Source organism: Protopterus annectens, chromosome 11.part0 (genome assembly GCF_019279795.1).
Source record: "Protopterus annectens isolate FY-2018-M chromosome 11.part0, PAN1.0, whole genome shotgun sequence".
Taxonomy (NCBI): Eukaryota; Metazoa; Chordata; order Ceratodontiformes; family Protopteridae; genus Protopterus; species Protopterus annectens.
The window spans coordinates 421,977,901-422,001,613 of record NC_056745.1 but is presented as its reverse complement, the minus strand read 5'-3'; the positions used below and the strand labels follow the sequence as shown (position 1 = coordinate 422,001,613).

The 23,713-nt window shown below is 40.7% G+C and overlaps 1 protein-coding gene across 1 annotated transcript in view; it reads left to right on the top strand.

The window, feature by feature from the left end:
• Positions 1-23,713, top strand: part of UHRF1BP1L (UHRF1 binding protein 1 like) — a 2,202,923-nt gene that overhangs the window by 1,490,860 nt on the left and 688,350 nt on the right. The window contains exon 12 of the mRNA XM_044087916.1: positions 10,969-11,110. Within this exon, the coding sequence (XP_043943851.1) occupies positions 10,969-11,110 (142 nt within the window). The remainder of the gene's footprint in view (positions 1-10,968; positions 11,111-23,713) is intronic.

Here is a 23,713-nt window from a genome sequence, read left to right as displayed (position 1 = left end):
AGACTGTGTTTTGTGTATAATAACATGGTTGGTGTGGTTTGTGGTTGGTCAGGTGACATTTTTGGGGTTTTACAGGCTTGTATGTTCCACATGCTTGCCTTTAGTATCAGAGGGGCAGACAAAGGGTTGGGAGGGTGGCCTAATGGTTGAGGTGTTTGCTTTATAAACACAAGGTGCAGGGTTTGAGTCTCACAAGGGATAATTGTCTAGGCTTAAAATGGCTCGCAAGGGCAGTTAGCCTAGTACTAATCTATAAATCTATAAATCACCAAGAAGTGTACACATGCCTGCATATGTGATGCAGTCAGTCATGATTCCAAGATAGCACCTTTAATTTGATCCCAAGTCTCCACTGTGGATTCTAGCACTGAAGATGTACCAAGATATACCCACTTATCCTCTCCAGTTGTAGAGAGAGATGAACAGGCAAAGCCTCCTGATCCTTGGGCTCCCAGCCAGCTGTTGCAGGGCCCAGGTCACTAGTTGAGACAAGTTGCCGTTAGCTTAGTCAGAGCCTTACTACTCTATGACAGTAGAACTTGTACTGTTGATGGTTTGTAAGCTTGCTTGCTTGTGAATTGCTAGCAGAACAGCTTTTGTACAACTTTACTCAAATCTTTTTGAGTTAGAGCCATTTCAGTGCATAAAGACAGGCTTTCATGTAAGTGACCTGCATTCCTTTTATATTAATATTTGTCATTTTTGAAGTACTCCAAAAAGAATAGCTTTGCAATATGTAATTCGGGTAGTGAAATAGTTCAGTGTACTTAAGACTGCACTATTCATTTCATGCTTATACAAATAACTTATTTTAATACTGAGTTTTCACTTTCCTGGTATCTAATATTTTACCTTTCTTTTTCTAAAATAAAGTTGAATGTATGAGAGTCACTAAACTGTGCATAAGTTTGTTAGGTACTCACTCAGAATCTCACTGTTTTTAGTACATTCAGATCGCATGTGAGTGTAACTGTTACCCATTAATTTTATTCTGTTTTTATTTCAGATTTTCATCTCCCATCCCTGATATGTCTGGAGGACTGATTCAATGTATAGCTCATGCCATAATTCTTGTACTTTTACCAACCAGGCAAAACCTCTTGCTCCCGCTCCCTTAGTGATGTTTGCCCTCCATTTTAGGTCTGTTTATTTTGTTTATTTTATTAGAATTTGTTTGTGACACCCCTGCACTGGCCCAGTAATCAAGGAACCTCAATCCTCACTACTAACACTAGAAAGGGGCATGCACATTGGGAGGATGACAAGTACCCACACAGTAAAGTACAATTTCCCTCAAGAGCACACAGAGATCGCAATCAATCTGGGGCTGGTTTCTCACTCTTTCTCGAGATCCCCAATAAGACTTCTCACTGGCACAGCTATAGGGTTAAGATCTCAGCCAAGTGGTGAAGCCAAAACCTCCAGCACCCTCTCTGTCCAACCAGTGCTTCATGTCCCTGCCCAAGTAGCTGACACACATTAACACTTTGAGATTTGATTTATATAAAAACACACAGACACTCCTGGGGAAGGCTGCCACAGGTTTACTGGCTGTGCCCCCTTCTGCTGAGACTATAAGGTAGTAATCACTACCACCAACCACCCTTTATCAGCTACATTAAGGCACTTCCCAAAGGGTGACCAGTTCTACTATGTAATGTTACTATTATCCAAATGGTAAGTGTGTCCAAGACTAAAGGCTTCTTCAGAGTGGCCTATACAGTGTCACCAAATACATATGCAAGTACTCAAAGAACCTAAAATCTCTACACAAACCAGCCACAATTAAAAGGTTTAAATATATTTAATAATAAAAGCACAAGACAATACTCAATAACTCAACACAATAACAACAGAGTTCAGAATCACAGGAAATACTGTAAAACAGCATTGCAGGACAGTCTCAGATAAATACAGAAAACGTAAACTAATATTTACTGTATTCCTATCTATATCAAGAGATAATATGCCCTAAATGACTTACTTACAGAGCCAAGCAAATATAGATGAGAAGTGCTGATGAGAGGATCCTTCTAGGTCCAAGACAAGATACAAAATGCACAGACTTTCTCTGAGAGATGGTTATTAAACTAACAATACACATTACTGCTAGTTTAGCTAGATGGCATCACTATTTGACACCTCTGCCTTCAGTTCCCAGGCTAACAGACTTAAAATTTAGCACCTCCTATGTAAAAAATGCTTGTCTCCCAGGAAATTTGCCTGGAACTGGAAGTCATAAAACAGTTAAATAATTTCACCTTTGAAACCTGTAATTATTTCTGTTTCCAGATAATAGAAAGGACTCCTAGCTGTAGACATCCTACCACAACATACCACAGTTGTAAACAATTCCAACTTATTTTCTTGAGTTTTGCAAGTTAACTCTGTATGTTCCAGGTTCTTACTATCAAAACATATATTTGCATAGGTGTGTAGTTCATATACATTTCTGTTCTTTTCCAGTAGGGTACACTGTGGTTACATTTTTTGAAGCTCTACATAACGTATGGTTTTCTTACATTGGTAACACAAGCATACAAATAATGTTACTATTCACAAATAACAGAATTATTTATAAAATGCAAGCTAGCTGGGCTGGCAGCCTTCACAATTTCCCCCCATGAGAACTCAAGCTAGTTTTTCAAGTGACCCTTGAGAAACATTTCTTGAGAGAGTTAAGTCTATCTGGGAATACCTTACCCCATTCCCTGTCTTGAGACCCCATCTGCATTGGCATTGCTAACCCCACTGCTGTGCTGCACTGTCATATATGCTTGCAATTCTAGTTTCCACCTTAGTAACTTGGCATTTTGCCATGTTAAGGGATTGTGGTCTGTAACTATAGTGAATTTCCTTCCATACAGATAAGGCTGAAGTTTCTGCAGTGCCCACACTATGGCTAGACATTCCTTTTCTACAGCTGCATAGCATTCCTCCCTGGGTTCACGCCTACGACTGCGATAAACCACTGGGTGCTCTTCTCCCTCTAAAGAAATCTGGCTAAGTACAGCCCCCGCTCCATGGTTTGAAGCATCCACTTGCACAAGAAATTTTTTGCTGTAATCTGGACTGGCTAATACAGGGGGTCTTCCCAAAGCTCCTTTAAGCTTCTGAAATGCCTGCTCACATGATGGAGTCCACACTACCTTATCTGGCCTGTTTTTCCTTGTAAGGTCTGTGAGGGGAGCAGCTATGGTACTAGAATTGGGAACAGACTTTCTGTAAGTACCCTGCTGTTCCTAAAAATGACCTCACCTGGTTCTTGGTAACCGGTGTAGGCCATGCCTGAATGGCTTCTACTCTAGCAGGTTCTGGCCTGATCTTACACTCCCCACTCTGTCCTAGATAGGAGACATCTGCCATACCCATCTGACATTTGCTAGGCTTAATGGTCAACCCTGCCCTCTGTAGTCTGCACAGCACCACTCTGACATGCTGAAGGTGCTCTTTCCAGGAATGGCTGTAGATGGCAATATCATCGAGGTAAGCAAGGGCAAATCCTCCTGATAGGATATGACCTACCAGCCTCTGGAAAGTCACTTTAGCATTTTTCATCCCAAAGGGCATCTTTGTGAACTCATACAAGCCAAAAGGAGTCACAAAGGCTGACCTCTCTCTAGCACTGGGAGTCAAGGGCACTTGCCAGTAACCCTTGGTAAGATCAATGGTGGTAAGATACTTAGCCCCACCCAGCTTCTCCAGGGCTTCATCTGTCCTAGGCATGGAGTAAACATCTGACTCTGTGTGACTGTTTAATTTCTTGTAGTCCACAGAGAACCTGGTGCTGCCATCCTTCTTTGGTACCAGCACCACTGGGGAGGCCCAGGGACTACTGGACTCCTGAATTACCCCTAGTTTCAACATTTCCTGTATCTCCTCCCACAGAGTCTGTTTTGACTCTCTCAGGTACCCTATAAGGAGCCTGCCTAATAGGCCTTTGGGGTCCTGTATCCACAGGGTGCTGCACCAGGTGGGTGCACCCTGGTTTCCTAGTGAACATGTCCCCAGGCTTCTGTAACACTGCTAGGATTTCTTGAACCTGGGTAGGCGATAGCTGCTGAGACATTGCTTCTCCTTCCAATGAGGTGTCAGTCCGAGCCTCACTGAGGAGATCATTCACCAGATTTCCCTCAGACTCCTCCTGCAATCCACTGCAAATATTCAGCACAAGGGCCTCCCTATCATAGTAAGGTTTCATCATGTTAACATGGTACAATTTGTGTCCCTGCCTGCTGCCTAGCCGTTCTGCCATGTAGTTAACACCATTGACCTTCCTTACCACCTTGTAGGGTCCCTCCCAAGCTGCCTGCTGCTTGTTGTGTCTGACAGGAATGAGAACTGTTACCTGCTGCCCTACAGCATACTCTCTAGCTGGTGCATTCCTGTCATACTAGACCTGTTTCTGCTGCTGGGTTTCTGCCAGGTTCCCCCGGGCCAACCTTGTCTTGAGGTTTTGGACATATGCCACAACAGACTCCTTGTGAGATTTACACTTACCCTCCCACTCATCTTGAATTAAATCTAGAGGTCCCTCACCCTATGCCCATACAACAACTCAAACGGTGAAAAACCTGTGGAAACCTCTCTGTAAGCAAACAGATGAGAAAATATTTGTCCCAGTCCCTCTTAAACTGGTCTGCAAATGCCTATAGCATGGTCTTGAGTGTAGCATTTAACCTCTCAACAAGACCATTAGTCTAGGGATGGTAGGGGGTGGTCTTTAGGTGCTTCACTCCACAGTACTTCCACAGACAAGCCAGCAGGTCTGACATGAAATTGGCAGCTCTTGCTGAAAATCTCTAACCGAGCATTTGCCATCTTTTCTGCCTCAATGGAAGACAGAGCCACTGCCTCAGGGTATCTGGTAGCATAATCTGCTACCACTAGGATATACTTTTTCCCTGTGGAAGTTGGGGTACTCAGAGGCCCCACAGTATTCATAGCTACCCCCGGAAATGGCGCCTCAATCACAGACAAAGGTATCACAGGAGCTTTCACCTTGTCTCCTGCCTTCCCTACCTTTTGGCACTGCTCACAGATCCTGCAATACCCTATTACATCTCTGGAAACCCCAGGCCAATAGAAGAACTGCATAATACGTCTCTTCATATATTTTATGCCCATATCACCTGTAAAGGGAATATCATGTGCTATGACTAGAAGTGCCAGACGGTAGACTCTGGGCAATACCAAATGCTGTATTCTCTCATCCTCTAGCCCTCCCTCAGGGGTCCACTGTCTGTACAGTAATCCTTTGTCCCAGTATAGAGATTCTCCCTTCCCTTGAGAATCAGGTACTTCACTAGCTACCTCTCTCAGGCCTTGTAATGTAGGGTCTGAGAGCTGAGCCTGTCTCAACTCTCTCTTAGTAACCCTTCCCAGCTCCCCTTCCACAGGAAGTCTGGTATCCTCTGACGGTGGTGCATCACTGTTAGTCTGGGTACTACTACTCACCTCTGCCCATGCAGTCACTCTGTCCAAGGGAACATCAGTACCCACAAGCAGGTATGGCTTACCTTCAATCTCACTGCTAAAGGGTAGCTCCCTCCCTGAAGTAACCACTTCACCAGTCCTGGCTGCAAGTGTGCAGTCTGTATGGGTTTTCCCAGGCTACCAGACCCACATGCTTGGCTCCAAGCCTGACTCCATGTAAATGCATGAACACACAGTACTGCATTACCAAAATCATTCCCTATCAGGACATCTGCAGGGTGATAGTTTGGTACCCTCGTTTTCTCAAGACAACCTACCGTTGGCATTTTGTCATTCCCACTTATGGGCTTTCCCACCTTTTTTTCCCCACCTTGCCTCCATGGACATCTATATGCTACGTGGCCCCACTGGTTGCATTTAAAACATTTAACCCTAGGTCCTGTACATGTATCTGAACTAGTGACTTCCCCTGCTTGTGACGGACTCTGTTGGGGCAGTCTGGACTGCCCACCATGGCTCCCTTAGACCCATGAGCAACACTGGGTGTCCCTGTCCTGTGCAGTGATGCCCTGCTTCGTAGGTATAGTTCTCCTTTCTTCCCCAACTCATCTACAATAGCATATTGTCGATCAGCTAACCAGAGCCTCATGTCCTCAGACAAAGTGCTAAGGGCTTGTTCCCTAACTAAAAGGTATGCCAGCCCCTCAAAAGTGGTGACCTGACTCCCACTCACCCACCTATGAAGGTAAGTGCTTAGTTCAGCAACATATTCACACGCACTTCATCTGCCTTGCGTCTATGCTCAAGAAGCTTTTTTCTATTAGCTTCAGATGTTAACTTAGAAAATTCTAGCAAACAATTCTTTACAACATTATAATTTAAGTAATCATTATCAGACAGTTTGGAAAGAACAGTTACAGCTTTACCATGGAGTAAGGGGGGGTCAGGAAGTGTACCCAGAGCCTTTGGTCAACATCATACTGTTTACATACCCTCTCAAACAAATGAATGAAGCTATCAGAATTATCCCCCTCTGTAAATTGTGGAAGAAATTTACTGACTTTTGTTGCTTCTTGGGTTCAGTTACTCCCTTCCCCATTACCTCCATGACTCTGGCGAAGAGTCAGCATCTCCTTTTCATGTTGCCTATGCCTCTCTTTCTCCTCAGCTTCTAGGCATAGCAGTTTCTCATTTTCCTCAGTATCTAGACGCCTCAGTCTCTCTACTGCTTCTGTTTCCAAATGCTTGGCCTCTAGCTCAAGTCTCTAACTCCAGATAGATTTTTAAGTCCTCTGTGGAAAGGTTAAGCTGTCCATTTTCTGAGAGTTGTACATCTCCACAGCCAGTCTGATTGTCCTTCTGGTTGCTATTCTCTGATGCAGCTGTGACTAAAGCTGCAATCATGTCTTTAGCCTGGCACATCTCAGCCAACTTGCTCCTTGTCAGCTTGCCATACTCCTCTGCTGACATGCTTGCCTGCTGTCCCTGACTAAGCTAACAAAAAAATAAAACAATTGTGATATGAACTCTGAATTTTAACTGCATGGCTTATTTAGAGTACACCACCACCTTTAGTGATCACTGTACACAAGCTACAGGAATTCAGTATCCACACCACTATTTGCCAAATAATATGTGATGTGGTTATCTCACCACTGCCAAACAATTAATATGTGATGCCCCTGCATTGGCCCAGTAATTAAGGCACCTCAATCCTCACCACTAGCTCCAGTGAGGGACATGCACATTGAGAGGATGGACAAGTACACACACAGTAAAGTACAATTTCCCTTAAGAGCACACAGAGATCACAATCACTCTGGGACTGGTTTCTCTCTCTTTCTCCAGATCCCCAATAAGACTCCTCACTGGCACTGCTATAGGGTTAAGATCTCATCTGAGTGGTCAAGCCAAAACCTCCAGCACCCTCTCTGTCCAATATGTCCCTGCCCAAATAGCTGACACACACACACACACACACACACACACACACACACACACACACACGTGAGATTTGATTTATATACAAACACACATACACTCCTGGGGAAGGCTGGCACAGACATCCCGTCTCCTAGCTGAAACTGAGACATACCACAGTCATAAAACAATTTCAACTTATTTTCTTAGAGTTTTGCAAGTTAACTCTGTATGTTCCAGCTTCTTACTATCAAAACATACATTTACATATAGTTCATATACATTTCTATTCTTTTCCAGGAGGGTACACTGTGGTTACATTCTTAAAGCTCAGTACATAACATATGGTTTTCTTACATTTGTAAGACAAGCATACAAAACATATTACTATTCACAGATAACAGAATTATTTACAAAATTCCAGCTAGTTGGGCTGACAGCCTTCACATTGTTAACCAGGGTAGAGCACTGATCACAATAAACCATCTTCAGTCTCCAAATTATGACCTAGAGAAAGGCAATATAGTCAGAGTACAGACACAAATTCTAACATAAAGTAAGGACATTTAATATACAGTGAAGTCAAACTTTACATTCAGTAAATATTTGCAGCTTGTACACAGACATTTCTGTGAAAAAGTGTATAAGGAAAAAAACAGTAAAATTGAGGATAGGTAGATGCATAAGATGTAGTGGGAGTTATAACTAAATAGCAGTAAGGTTCATCATGTTATGGAATACTGTTTTTAAGGTGCTGTCAAAGGAGGGCTGTTAGTTGGTATTAAGTTATTGGGTCATGAGGAAGGCAGTTGCATTTTGATTGTTTCAGAAGATGGGCTTTTGAGTGTGAACATTTGGATATGAGGTAATATCCTTGATAAAAGGTAGTTCACAAGAGTTTATGTGCTAGGATAGAAAAGGTTGTGATTAGTGCACTGAAGATTATTTCTGTGTGTTTCTAGTAAAGGACCATGAGAATTATGAGATTGCAGGAAGGTATTTTCAGGGTAAGCTTGGCATCTGAAGGAGTAAAAGTATTTGTAGAAGCTTAACTAAGAGACAAGTAAGTGATGTTGATCATTCAATCACTGTTGCAGTAGCCTATACTAATATGGCTTGTATCATACCAAGGATATGATCCAAAGTTTAAGGGCACCGTCCACGAACACTGACTGGTGAAAGGCTCTAGGAGACTAATGCTTCACCAAGGTAGGAAATGTAATTACTTTACTAGAGAAAACCTTACACTTTTTTTTCATTTTTGTCTGAGGAAAAAGATTACTTTTTCATAGGAAATTATTTTTTTATACTATCAAGAATACTTTTTTTGTGTGGGGAAAGTTTAGGTAAGACTTTGGACTAGAGGTTTTGGGAATTGTCACTGAATGTGTACACCACAAAACTATGTTTTTCCTCACGGGAGGATCACCAACTCATTCAGCCATTTTTTAACCGCTTATCAGGTACCCTTTCTTAGTTAACTGTGGAGCAGGCTTCAGGTTCTTCAGCTCTTACCTCCCTCATTTGCAAAAGGAAGAAGAAAAATAAACTTTTTCAGAAGTCTTTGATAGTCAAGCTGTCTTTTTCACTGCCTCAGCTACTGATGGGTGACGCTGCCGTTGCAAAACCAGGTACCTTAGACTGCTTATAGTCTTCTCTTGATCCTCCTTAAGAAGCTGCTAAGTACCTCGACTTAGCCACTTCATCTGCATTTGTTGATTTGCCCTTGTCAGGCAAGGATGCACCACTCTTGGAGCTCCTGGAATCTGATCCTTCTTCCTCCTCCCTGACTGACTAAACTTTGGTAATTGTCCCATATACCATAGGCTACTGCAGTAATGATCTCATAATGAATATAGTACATTTGTGTAAATCAACACACCATAATAGTGGATGTTTGAATAGCTCACTGTTGTAGTGTAAACACCATCCCTTCTGATGCCCTTTCTTTACCTTTTTATATGATTTATCAGTTAGTGGTTATTTCCTTTCCTTTTTGTCTGGCAAAGTAGGGTTGCCCTTATCCCTGTCTTTTTCCCTTTATCCTAATGCATTTGAGCCCAAGCCTCCCTTTCCTGAGATGCAAGAAATCTCTGAAATTTGGCACCCATATTTCTTTTATGCTGACATGATACATTTGATAACCAGACTGGTTAGATGGCCCACTGAACACCTTTTAACTGCAGCCCTTGCTGGAGGCAGTATACATGTTTCAACAATGCATATCAAATGTCGGCAGTGAAATCAAAGTTTATATATATATTCTTAAACATTGAAGCTCAGATGTCACGTATGCAGTTGTTAAGGTTTTCTAGGGAATCTGAAGTGAATTTCTTGACAGTTCCCAAACATCTTTCCAAGGAACCAGTAACACTGAGAAACTCCTGCACATTATAGATGTACTCAGACAGCTCAGGTTTGCGTCAGACTGTTCTACGTAACTAAATGTGCTCTGTTTGTGACAAGAATGTCAGTACTGTGTAAACAGCTTCCTAAGTGTATGCCACTAGATTGCTTGCAACCTTAGCAACTTTACTCCACAAAGCAACTTCAGGTAACATCTGCATTGCAGCTACTTTGTCCTCATTCTCCAGTTTCCCAAAGCATAGCAAACTAGATGCAAGTGTCCTTTGGTAGAGATTATTATCAAGGCATTTTTGATTAGTTTCCATTTTGGGGGGTTTCCTTCCTCCCTAGAAGTTATGCTCATTGATCTGTTATTGAAATATATAAATGTCTGTACAACTTTTAAATTAAGATAGTACTGTTGTACAAGGAATTCTTCATTGTAGACTTGCTTTAAGATTTCACTAGTTGCAGCACATTGCAGTCCCTACCTCCTCTTACTCGTAAGAGTTAACTAGATATTACATTCAGAATTTCATGTGGCTTTTGTTGCCAGGATTCTTGGCCTTCTGTTATGATTTTATCTCCTTCACTGAAGTCAGAGCTTTAGAAAATTGGTGAGACGGCAGTGGGACCACCCTCTATACTCATGCTAGCATTAGTGGTTTTATCCCTTATCTTCTAGTGAAAGTTTGCTGAATTGGTCTGTGCATACTAAAGCATGCTCATGAAATGGGCAACTTGTTGTGAAAGCAGTCTCAGAGATCACATCTATATTACATAATCAAACCTTTAAAAGTTCGAACGTCATATGGTCGACTCCATATGATCAAACTTTTAAAAGTTTGAAAATGTAATAAAAAAATAAATAAACCAAAGAAAAAACCTACCTGAGCAGTTTAAGCAGGGGGGCAAGTCTTCCCATTCCGCACTGTACGGAGATCTCCGTAGAAACGTTCGAACTTTTAAAAGTTCGATCATATGGTGTTGGCCATATGACATTCGAACTTTTAAGAGTTCGACAGTGTGATATAGAGACCCTCAGAGATCTTATATGGTGAGTGCTTAACCATCTTTTGCAGCTAAAACCTATGGTAAGGAGCTTTATGGTGAGGAAGTATGTTGGTTAACTGCCTTCCCTGATATATGGACAGTATTCCCATGGCCATTTGTATGTCAGAAGCATGGCTGTTAACAAGTGCTTGTAAAGCTTGATGAATATGTTACACTTTTTGTTTCATTCTTATTCATGCCTACATTCTGCAGGTCTCCACTGCTGAACAACGCAGATCATCTCCCAAAACCATGATTTCGTGCAACAAGAAGTCTCTCTATTTGCCACAGGAAATGGCTGCTATCCATATAGAATTCACAGAATACTACTTTCCTGATGGCAAGAATTATCCCAGTAAGTAAAAAAGCGAGAGTACTTCATTATACAAGCATTGATATCTTATTGCAGTTATTGAGAGCAGTTTAGATACATTTATCTTAATTTCTGGGATGCACTGGCTCTTTGACTTGTGAAAGAGTCCTTCTGTTTTTAACATTATATGTACTGTATAAGGATGGAAATCTGCAAATGCTGCAATGGGCAAAGCATATCTCAAGCAAAAATGGCATGGGATTAAACCTTCATATTTTTTTATTTTATTAGCTATTATACCATAGTAGAAATAATAAATGTTACTGCTTTTTGTCGGCTGCTCAGTGAAGATATTCTAAGATGTTCTCATGAATATTGCTTGGGTTAGTAAGCAGGTAGTATGGCTTCACAATATTACCTGATGAAGTCTGGATTATAGGATGAAAGCACGTATCAGTTTATAACAAGTTGCGAATGCTGCTGTTTTGTTTTTTTGTTTGATGTTGCAACAGCTGAAAAAATTAGAAATTGTATTCATTTAGACAGATGCAGTTACGTGGTTTAATGAAAGAAATATGAAACATAAGGAAAAATGTAGCACTATGAAACAATAAAGCTAATACGAGTATATAATGTGTAAATAATCATATGCAGTAAGTTTAGTATGTGGTTTCAGTCAAGCAATGAAAGTAAGAATTTGAACTGAGAAAAACTGTTAAGAGGTACTGGTTAGTAGAATAATTCTGAAACATGAAATTAAGTTTAAAGTGGAAATCTTGGATAATATTTCAAAGAAGTAAATTTGTACATAAATGTATGTGCTATTCTGGTGCATTTTTCTGTTCACTTTACAGGTGCTGAGAACATGGGTAATATCAGCTGTCAATGGTAATGACCGCGCCACTAGCATTTAATGAGAGTAATCATGTAGAAGAGCCATCACAATGGCTTTTTAGAAGAGTTCAGCATAGCTAGTCTTCCATAGGGATTTCTGCTTCTGAAATTAAAAGGAGTGGTATTGTTTGAGTTAAAGTATCGCTCATAGGGATACATGCAGTTCATCTCTGTTATCTGGTGGGATTTGTAGCTGACATGTGCAGCATAGTTGTGAGTCAACAAATTGCTTAGGTTTGCATTCTTTAAAGCCAGAGACTTAATTTTCTAGACAGTAATCTCACGTTGTTCTGGTTAATGTTTCTACCTTTTTGTAAAAGATTATTTAATGGAATAGACTTTCAGCTGAAACAAACTGGCAGGAGGTCCATTCCATTAAAAATGTCAAACTTGTTTTTGATGGGGGCGATCCCTTCACATCATCCATCAAAAGGACTTCCCTCCTCCATACATACACACACGCACACACACACACACACACACACACACACACACACACACACACACACACAGCTTATATAATCAGCCCATGGTTGTTACATCTTAGGGTTAAGGAGGTATCCCCTCTTGTAACCACCTTCATCAACAAATTGGCAGTTTGACTTCTGATAAAAATCTCAAGTCACATATTATAACTTCATGAAAGAAGTTGTCTCATTGTTAGCCTGGTAACCCCAGATCTACTCAAAAAAGCTTCCACTGCCTAACTTTCTAAAGGTTGGGTAGATTAACAAAGTTGATTATGCACATGGTTTGTGTAAAAAAGTAAAGCTACATCTTAGTTTTCAAAAGTGAGTTACATATGTACAGAGTTGGCAGTTAGTGGTTTATATCTTTCTTGTTTAAAGCGGGTCTTATTCAATAGGTGATATTTGAAAGAATTTAGAGCCAGTTGGTGACACTTGCACAGCAGAACTGACAGTAGTGTGTCCTGTTGATATCATCACCAATGTCATTAAAGGCGCAGTATACTCAAACACATGGAAACACTTCAGTCCATTCATTCTTGTTTTATTCTGTCAGTTCATTCTTGACATTTAACTGAGGTTATGTATTTTATTGCTGGTGTGCTTTTCAGCTTGCAGTATTGTTTTTTACTTTTAAACATTTTGTTTCATGTCTCTCTGATTTTCTCCAAGCTGTGTGTACCTGTGGTGATAGTTTTTTGAGGGAGGACAACTTTTGGGTATGCATTCTCTGTTTGAACATGGGACACCATTCTTGTAAATTCTTTCAATAATTCAGCTTAACTACTATTTGCAAGCATGAGGACACACTTTATTCCTTTGTCAAAAATAAAATTGCCATTGTCTTCTCGCTCAGAATGTTGTAAGTGACTGATGGTCATTCCCCTCACAGTAATTGATGAGTCCCCATTACAAAGACCATCATATTTGAGACCTGTTATTTCTGTCACTAAGTTATGAGGATCTTCAACTTGAGAATTTGTTCCAGCCTGAAATAGTCTCTTTTTTCCATGGCACCTGTATCATCATCATGGTTCTACTCTTAGTAAGAATCCTAGAGCCACCATTATTCCAGTTACCATTAAGAATCTCCAACTCCCATTGTGCTGGCCTTCTCCAGGTCTCCACAGGCTTCTACTACAAATCTTCTCCAAAACCAGAAATCTTCTGTGCCCTACCGGTTGCTGATGTCTTCAGGGTTCCACTGATTTGGCTCCATCCTCACATCTCCCACAGTACTGACAGGCACAACTCCAACTACCGATTGATATCAGACCTTGGTCTATCTTGGTTCCTGTTATTGCTTTCAGAGGATTCCAGTCCTGCCATAGATGACCCACCTTCTTTTCTGACTCTGTTATTGCTCTTTCTATTGCTAGTGTTGGTTCCTAGAGATTATAAATGTCCTCAATATTTAATGATGAAAAAGCCTTCAGAAGAAAAGAATCCTGGTGAATTTTATCCTCCTTAGTCATTCAGAATTGTCAGAGTCAGAAATGTTCAGAGAAAATGAGGCAGCTCTACTCATCCAACTGCAAATGGCAAACTTTTGCTTCTGATTTCTTCCATGAAATGGTCAGATTTGTACAGTCATATGTAGCACACACAGTGAGATCTATATATTAATAAACATCGCTTCAAGTAGACGGTGTTTAATAAATGTGGTGACTTTAAGAACTTAAACCCAATTTCTCTCTCAAAAATTGTTGCAACTACCATAGTGCACTAAAACTTGTGTCTTTTATCATCATTGGACTAGATGATCTGTTTATTCCTGCCTAATGCACAGTTTCTGCAAGATATAATCTTTCTATATAATTAACATTTTGTTTAAAGTTATTGATTTTTAAAGGCTGTTATTGTCTATTCAAGTTTAAGGAACATGTTCAAGCTTGCTTATATTTGTAGTAGAACTTTTGAACAAGCACGGCATCATTGAGCAACCTAGCTTAATGAAGTTAAAATAACTGGTCCAGTAGAAGCCATCTCAGTTTCTTTAGATCTTGGATCTGTGACAGCAACTAATCCAGATTTGATAGCAAAGTGGCACCTGAAGGGGTCCGTTATGTAGGTAGGACTGAGTGACTAGATGCAAGATCAGCAAAATGAATGATGTGGAAACATTACAAAGAAACCAAACAGTTCAGGGAAAGGTTAGGGCATGGTTTTGGGGGGGGGGGTAAATAAAGCAAACATATGCTCCAAAGACGCTGATGTTTACCCTCCCTGTGTACCAGATTGGAGGAACAAATGTGTAAGTAATTTGGTGGAAAGGGCTGAGTGTCAGGACTGGTAAGGGCCAGAATATATAAGTAAATAAGCAAGCAAACTTTCATTTATTTTTTTTTTAACTTAAACATAGACAAGTAATGAGAACCTCACTGACTCTTTCTCTAATTGTTACATGGGGCTGCTTGATGTGTTTTTCCTGCATTTGAGTATATCTAATGCCAGTCTTAAAGTGTTGAAATATTTAACCACAGAATGCAGTTGTGGAATCTACCATAAAACTCTGAACTTGGAGATAAAGGCTTTTCAGTGTTTTTCAGTGTTTTTCTTCACTGTAATTGACACTGTCAACTTTAGCATTTTATATTAATAAAAATAGACTTTGAAATATTTGATTCTGCTTGGTGTAAACAGGAGGGAAAGAGCATGTGTACAGTTAAGAATAGTCGTTATTAAACACAATTTAGTTATAGTCCATAGCCATTATTAACAAAAACATAACTTTAACTGCCATATAGACTATGCAGTAAGCAAAACTAAAGAAAATATGGAATCGCTTTGCAAAATATCATATCACTGAAGCCGCTAAGTATGCACATATGCATAAAAGATATTAAGTTTGGTATTCTGTTTCTCTGTAGTCAGATTATTTTTATAGAACAATTTTACCTTGCTGTAATGTTATTTCTAATGTATAATTTACTATATAGCTCTCAGCAGGGCTTCAGCCTGTAACTACATTCACAATAAACTACATCTGAATCCATCTACGTCAGTAATTGTGATATTCGGGATTGTGTGGACAAAATGAACAACACTAAAATGAAAACAGTAACAAGCAGTTTCTGCACTAATATATTTGTAGTGACAGCAACCAGTAGCACAGATAGCTAAGAAAAGCAATTTCGAAATTAGCACCAAACAAACAACTGTTTAATAAATTCTTTTCTCCCAAAAAAACACTGGACGACTTCAGAATACATTAAAGAGCAAATCAGTGCTAATAAATACCATTTTAAAATATGAATAATATAAGCCAGCAGTTTTTTTTATTGTAACCTAGATTGACCCAAGGTCGATTAGTACCTTGAGACTGTGGAACAGCCTGATGTGCTGGGTGAGTGATGCATGGCTACATCTGTGCACTTGACTGAGAGTGAAGGTTGCAAGGGCTCTAATGCTGATAGGTTCTTAGGTGTTTATTAGGTCACAGCTGCCATTTTAAGCTTAGCCATGCATCCCAAATCTCTGACAAGTTCTGGTACCCTTTAACTGTAAGTAGGGGCTTGGGAGGTGAAACATTTACAACAGGGGCCAAGAAGAATAACCATTTACAAGCTGCATGTGTCCATTAAAGACATATGTGTGAAACCAGAGAGGAATTTCCTGTTCCCCATCCATTTCTCCAAGTTGCACTTGAATTACATTAGGGAAGAACTCTGCTTCACATGGATGAAGAGCCTGTTCCAGGGAAGGGGTAGTCGCTGAGATTGTACCTGTCTCTCCTGCAGGTTCTGTTTACATCATAGGCAAGGTTTAAGTCTTTTGAACAGGTAATTCTGGTCTTTTTTTTTTTATGGATATGCAGGAGGTCCATCAGAGTGGGGTCTGATAATTCCTTGGATGCCAGGCATAGATCTCCCCTCAACAGTCTGTAGGAGACAGAATACAGGGATAGGGCCTTGAGGGCGGTCTGCATAAAACATTTTACTTGTGTCTTATAATCTTTTTGTGAGGAACATCTGTGGACATTCCAATTGTTGGGCATGCCTGGTTAGGTACATACCAAAGGAGGCATTGTACTCAATGATCAGTCTGATGAATGCTGAATACAGTGGAACAATGACTTCTTTGGACCTAGATGCCATACCCGTGTTTATTAGTTTCACAACATAGAATGATTTCTTCACTTCTGTAGACATGATGGTCAAGGCTAGATTACTGTCTGTGTGTGTCCCCAAATCCCTAGCTACTGCATCAACTCTTTGGGATATGTTGTCAATATAATTACCAGGGATGGATGACTTCCTGAAGAACACTGTTATGCATTTCCTGGCATTTAGTTTTAGTCCGTGGCTCTGACACCAGTTGTTTTTGTGTCAGCCCTTCCTGGAGAACATTTGTGTCAGTGAGTGATTCAGTGACCGCTCCTAATTTGCAAACATCTGCAAATTTAGTCAGCCAATGGCCAATGGCATTGGCCTTGACTTCTGAGACATAAATGCCAAAAAGGAGTGGTTCCAGGACCAATCCCTGAGGGATTCCACTTGTGATTGGCCTCTATGTAGAGGTGGACACCCCAATTCTAACTTATGTTTCCTGTCTGTGAGCCAGCTGGATTATCCACCAGGTGACATAAAGGTTTGTACCTAACCTCTTGAGTTTTGTCAGCAATGCCCGAGTGGGTTATTGTGTCAGATGCCTTGCCCAAGTCAAGGCACATAGTGAGAACCATTTTGCCCTCATCCATAACACTCAACTGTCCAGATTTTCACAGAATGCCAAGATTTTTGCCTCTTAATTTTGGTCTGTTCCACATAAAATTAATGTTTTTCTGGAAAATCAGATTGAAGTCACTAAATTTGAGTTTCAGATTTCTGTGCTAACACAGATCCTGTGATTGTATCAATTGTCTAAATTTATAGGAGCAATATTTAAAATGTGTCCATATTCTTAGGCCTTTGTCCCCCAATTATTTTAGGATTTGCTCAGATCTCTTGTGCTAAGAGGTTGAGAGGTGGACCTCATCCATTGCTTTGGTGATTTTCTCAAAGTCCACCAGGTTAAGTGGACATGACCTGCCATTGATGAAACTAAATTGGGTGTGGTCCATTGTCTGGAGGTTTCCTGTGTTGCTGTTGATCATTTCCATAATTTTTTCCATAGCTTTGCATATGAGACTAGTGATACTTATGGATCTGTAGTTTCCAGGGTCTGTAGATGGCCCACCTTTGTTCAGTGATGACTGTTGCTGTTCTTCATTCATGAGGCATAAAGCTGGTTTGCAGACTGTAGTTAAATAGCAATTCCAGAGGTCCTGATTGTTATGTTTCATGCTATATAGAAGGCATCCTGGGATGTTGTCTGGGCCCATTGATGCAGTATTCTTGGCCTTCGAGAGAGCATTAAGGCCCTGTTCCCAATGACAGCATGGGGTGTTATATTTAATAGTGTTTCTTAAGGGAATGTTGAGGGGGAGGGGGTAAAGTTGGAGTCGATTTTTTCAGCCAGTAGGTTTACTGTATCTTCTAGCTCAGTATAGTTGGCTCCATTTGCATCTGCACACAATTGTGTGTTTCTTCTGGGGTTGCAGACATAGCTAAAGGATGTCTTGCGGTTGTCGGCCTGGGAGAACAAATGTACCTCAAATTTGGCTTTGATAGACTTTATCTATTTGATGAGTGCTTTTATCCTGCTGGCTGCTGAGCCTCCTAATTTTTGCCATGCATTTCTTCCTTCTGTCCTACAGCCTATTGATGATGTGATTCCACCAGGGTGACTTTTTTCTGATTTAGTTCTGTACTTCTTCCTGGTGGTTACAGCTGCCTCTGTGCAGCTATTAACATGCTTGTATAGGGTTTCTGTGAACAGCTCTGTGTAGGCAGCCATGTTCTCAGTGTTTATGGGGGCTTGATATTTTGCCAGGTTATCTCTTAATAGAGGGAAGTTAGCCATAGAGTAGTTCCTGAATATTCCAGGGTTAGTTGGGGTTTCAGGTTTTATTTTTTCCTTCAAAGGAGACACTTTACCAGAGAAGACATACTAGGGGGTGTGAAGCACTGTCCTATATCAGTGAGGGCCAGATCTAGTATGATTGCACCCTTAGTTGGTGTATTGACTGTCTGGCCCAACAAGTTTGTTTTTACAGGAATCTCTGTGCCTGTAAGTTTGGTGTATGATTCCCAGTTAATAGTGGGGCAATTGAAGTCACCCATGAATATGGTATTGAGTTGGATGGTGAGTGTTTCCAATAAGTTTAAATACATGGTATGGGTTTCCTGGGCCATAGAGTGGGACCAGTAGCTTGCAAGGAAGTGGTATTGTATTTTGCCTATGTTGATTTGAACATTGAAAAGCTCAAGTGCATTGCCCAGATGAGTTGAGCAAGCTGCCTGAGAGAAGGGACATTGATGGGTCAACCCAAGCCAATGGTGGGAGCCCATGTGGTGGCATGTCAAAGATAGGACATGCCTCCACTAATTGTGGGCATAAGTGGTGTAGAGCAATGTGTGTGTGTGTGTGTGTGTGTGTGTGTGTGTGTGTGTGTGTGTGTATCTTTAAGAAGCTAAGGGCTTGCACACATGACCATGACTGCCATTTTGTTAATGCAGAGTTCATTTTGGCAAATTTTGCTCGACAAGAAATCCTCATTGCTAACTACTTTCGGTACTCCATTTGGCAGGTACAGATTTTTAAGAATGCCATTTGGGATAAGTTCTGCAAGTGAAGTCATTCAACGTAAAATTGAGCAAATGTTTTCTGAGTATCCTTGTGCTATTATAGTAGATAACATACTAGTAGGAGATGAGAAAGCTGAGCATGACAGAAACCTCAGAAAAGTTCTGGAAAGAGCACGACAAGTGAATCTTAAGCTCAATCCACAGAAATGCAAATTCAGGGTATTAGAGGTCACTTACTTTGGTAATTTATTTAACAGTTCAGGCCTACAACCAGACCCTTCTAAGCAAACAGCCATTCTCGAGAGGCCAGCTCCAGGCAATGTTCAAGGTCTGCAGCATTTTCTTGGCATGGTTAACTACCTAGGCAAGTTCATTTCAGACTTAAGTCACATATCAGCACCACGCAGAGAGCTGACATGTAAAGATGTATCCTGGTCTTGGTTAGAACCGCACCAAAGAGCATTTGATGTTCTGAAACAGAGAATTGCCAGCCCACCAACTCTCAGATACTATGATGTTCACAAACGGTTACTCTTTCGTGTGATACTTCAAGATTTGGTCTAGGTGCAGTCATTCTACAAGAGGGGTCATCCTGTTGCCTATGCATCGAGAACTCTTACCCAAACAGAAATGCAGTATGCTCAGATTGAGAAAGAACTTTTGGCAGTTGTGTTTGCATGTTCAAAGTTCCATGATTATATTTGTGGTAGACCTGTCCAGATCAAAACAGACCACCAACCTCTAGTCACTATTTTGAGAAGGCCTATGCATACAGCTCCAGCCAGATTGCAACATATGATGTTGAGTCTGTAAAAGTATAATTTCACTCTTGTCTACAAGAAAAGCAAACTTCTTTATCTTACTGATAGATTGTCCAGATCACCCAGAAACACCACTGAACTGTTTGAGAATGAGAACCTTCATTTTGAAGTCATAGAAGTGAGATATTTTTCTTCCACACGTCGATGAGTTGAGAGATCACACAGCCACAGATCCAATTTTACAGAGGCTCAACTACTTTATTCAACAAGGATGATCGTCAAAGCAGTCTAGTTTGTCTCAAAGTGCAACCTTATTTTCCATACAGAGATGAGATTTTGTTTGACAATGGTCTCATTATGAAAGGTCCGAAAGTAATTGTTCCCAAAGGCCTTGCAACAAGAGTACATTACTGTCTTGCATTGTGGTCATCCAGGAGCAGATTCTACCAAAAGAAGTGCGAGAGGTGTAGTATTTTGGCCTTCTATGTCACAAGACATTGAGAGCATGCTATTATCTTGCTCTGTATGTAACAGTACTAAGTCACATCAACAAGACGAACCACTTTAACTAACCAGATTCCTGGACTACTTTGGTCGGCAGTAGCTGACATTTTCGAATGGAATGGTCAATATTTGGTATTCATAGAGTCATATTCAAAGTGGTTAGAGACTGACTACTTCCTAATCTAGCATCCAGTACTGTCATTACTAAGATGAAATCTCATTTTGCAGTCCATTGTTGTCTGCACAGAGTTATTTCTGACAGTGGCACACAGTTTGCCAGCCAACAGTTCAAAAGATTTGCTGAAGAGTGGGACTTTACTCATGTCACGAGTAGCCCAGTGTATTTGCAGTCAAATGGTTTGGCAGAATGCGCAGTTCAAAGTGCAAAACAGTTACTAGAGAAGTTGAAACGAGACAATAGTGATGTTTTCCTGAATCTCTTGAATCTCAGAAATATTCCTTGTGATAAACATCTTGGTTCACCTGCCCAGAGATTTCTGTTGAGACCAACCAGAACCACATTACCAATCAGTAGTCAATTGTTGGTTCCATGTGTCAAGAAAAACAGGTCAGTGAAAACCAATCTGTTGAAGCATTTAACCCAGAAGAACTGGCACAGGTGGACACTGGTCTCACTTTTGATAACCACATTGCCACAACAGTCAGGAAATCCTTCTATGTGGCACATCTCATCACTAAGGGCTTTTCATCCAGAAAAAAGGAGGTCATTGTCCCACTGTACTCATCCCTCATTAGACCTATTATAGAGTATAATGCCCCGTTTGGTATGTACCTCACAAGACATCTGCAACAGCTGGAAAGGCCACAGAAATACCTCACTAAAAGAATCACAGGCCTAAAGCAGATGTCATATGCTGACCATCTAAAAAAACTCCAGCTATACTCTGTGGCATATTGTCTACTCAGAGGTGATCTCTGCTTAACATACAAGGCCATGTCAAACCCTGAGCTGTTGGACATGCTCCACTTAAAGAAATCCCAATCCCTCAGAGTCACACGCTCCAGGGATCTAAACCTTGTCATCACAATGAACAAAACATGCTGGAGGGATAGATTCCTGACCCAGAGACTCCCCATACTCTGGAATAGACTGCCCATACATGTCAAGCCGAGAGCACCTCATTAGCCCTCTTCAAAAGGAACCTTGATGATTGGATGAGAGATGGGAAATTCACCCCGGGGATCATGTCAGTTGCCCTGCTAGACAGGGGTCCAGAGAAGTAAATACTGTGGGAAGAAATATCCAGGGAATTGTTATGGCTAGGCTTGTATAGGCCCTAGGGCAGATAGCCTAGTACCAACCTGTGATATGACCAGCAAATCAGTCCATTACAAGAAGGAGAAGGTGGTAAGGATGCAAACGTCCAAAGGTTATGATCAGATTGGAGTCATGAAGAATATTTGCTCAAAGCCAAGACTGTACATTGTGGAATGACAAGGTGTACAGTTTAAGCGGAATTGGAAACATTTGATGCCCGTGTCCAGGCCTATACCACAGCGTATAGCCTGTGAGAAAGACACTCTCTCTTAGTGAGTTGTCCAGTGTTCCAGTTCCAGAGAATCGGAGAATATTCCCTTTCCTGTGATGAATCCAAACGTTCCTGATATGAGTTGTTCACCAAAGACTGTCCCTGTTGCCAAACCCAGCCCAGATTGTTGTGTTACAAGATCCGGTTGTATCTCTAGACCATGTTATAGATACACAGCAACTTGGACATCAACATTGTGTTTGTTTCTAACATCTATAGTAATGCATGTCTAACTCCAATGTTATTTTCAACTAAGGGCAATCCTTTTAAGAGGGAGGATGTAGATCAGTGTGTGTATGTATCTTTAAGAAGCTATCCAAGGGCTTGCACAAGTATATAAATACTGAGCAGTTGCGAGCCAGACTGCCAGTTTGTAGTAAGCTGTTGACATGTAGGCATGTATGCCTATTAATCAGTTAGTTTATATTTTATGATGCTGTTATCCATCTTGATGTGTTTCTGTGCAATAAAATGTCTAAACGAACTACCCTGCCTGTTCATCATCTATGTTAGAGAGGGACGAGCAACAGGTGGTCCATTAGCTAGGGTGCGAAAGCCCACATCACCATCAGGAGGTGGTGCTAGGCTTTATAACAGTGAATTCCCGAATGAATGCTCCATGATCTGCTCTCCTTTCATGGTGAGCAGATTTGCCATTAACAGCTCTTGCTACATGAGGAATGAATGGGCCATTTGATTTCAGGTAGCTGAGAATCAGCAGCTAATGGAGTGTCAAACAAATGCAAATACAGTTGTACTCACCTCAACCCATCACTCATCTTCTCCCTTCATACTGAGCAGATGGCACACAGAGTCCTCCCCCAGCTAAAAGACATGGTGCTCTGTGTCAAATCATCTCATCCCCCTGAAGTCAGGGTAGCATTATCCAAAGGCATACTAATACCAAAATTAGACTGTGTCCATTCCACAGTGCATACCCACTGCAAGCCACATTAAACAACATGTGCCATTTTGCAACACTTTCTCCTTGTAGAGAACATCAATGTAGCACTCTACAGAAGGCTAAATGACTAGACTCCATTCTTCCTAGCTCCCATGCATTCATACTTCTCAACTGTGGTTATTGCCCATCTGCCTCAGACAAACTGCTAATAAAACATTCTGCTTATGACTTCTAAGATATTTCTGATGACCTCACCACTTTACACAGACAATACTTTTTAACCATGTAGTTGAAAAAAAAAAGAGCTTCATTAAGGTAATCCCTTCAAACTGGAACCTATCTAAAGAAGTAAGAACTAAACTACGGTTAAAAAAAAAGGTTCAGGGAGAAGTAAAAACAGCAAGACACCATCCCATCTCTAAAACGTTTTCCAATTCTAAATTCTTTTGAAAAAAAAATTTAAACTATAAATACCACACAGTCATTTGTTACTAACACTTCCCTTTTACTTCTGTCCTTATCTCCACATTTCAAACCATCATACATTCTCAATAAAATATCACACAGCAGTTGAATCATCCTATTGCTATCTTTACCTCTGCCTTTTTTCTCAAATAATGGTAAAGTATGCTATATTTTCCATATCACAGTCCTTTGTCTAACTGCAGTCTATATTTTATTTCAGTCTAGCAGTTCTTACTACAGCCTGTACACTGCATTAACTAATAACCTTTCTTTGCTTCATTACATTTGTTTCTGCTGCCAACTTCACCTGAATCCTTTACATTTTTTCTCCCCAAGATTGTCAGTTATTGTAATTTCAACTAAATGTAAGTGTTCTGTCTATGATTATCGTTATTGTGGTATCCTAATTTTGATCTTTGACATATGTATGATGCTAACTAGAATGCTGTAGAATGTAGTTTGTTCATGATT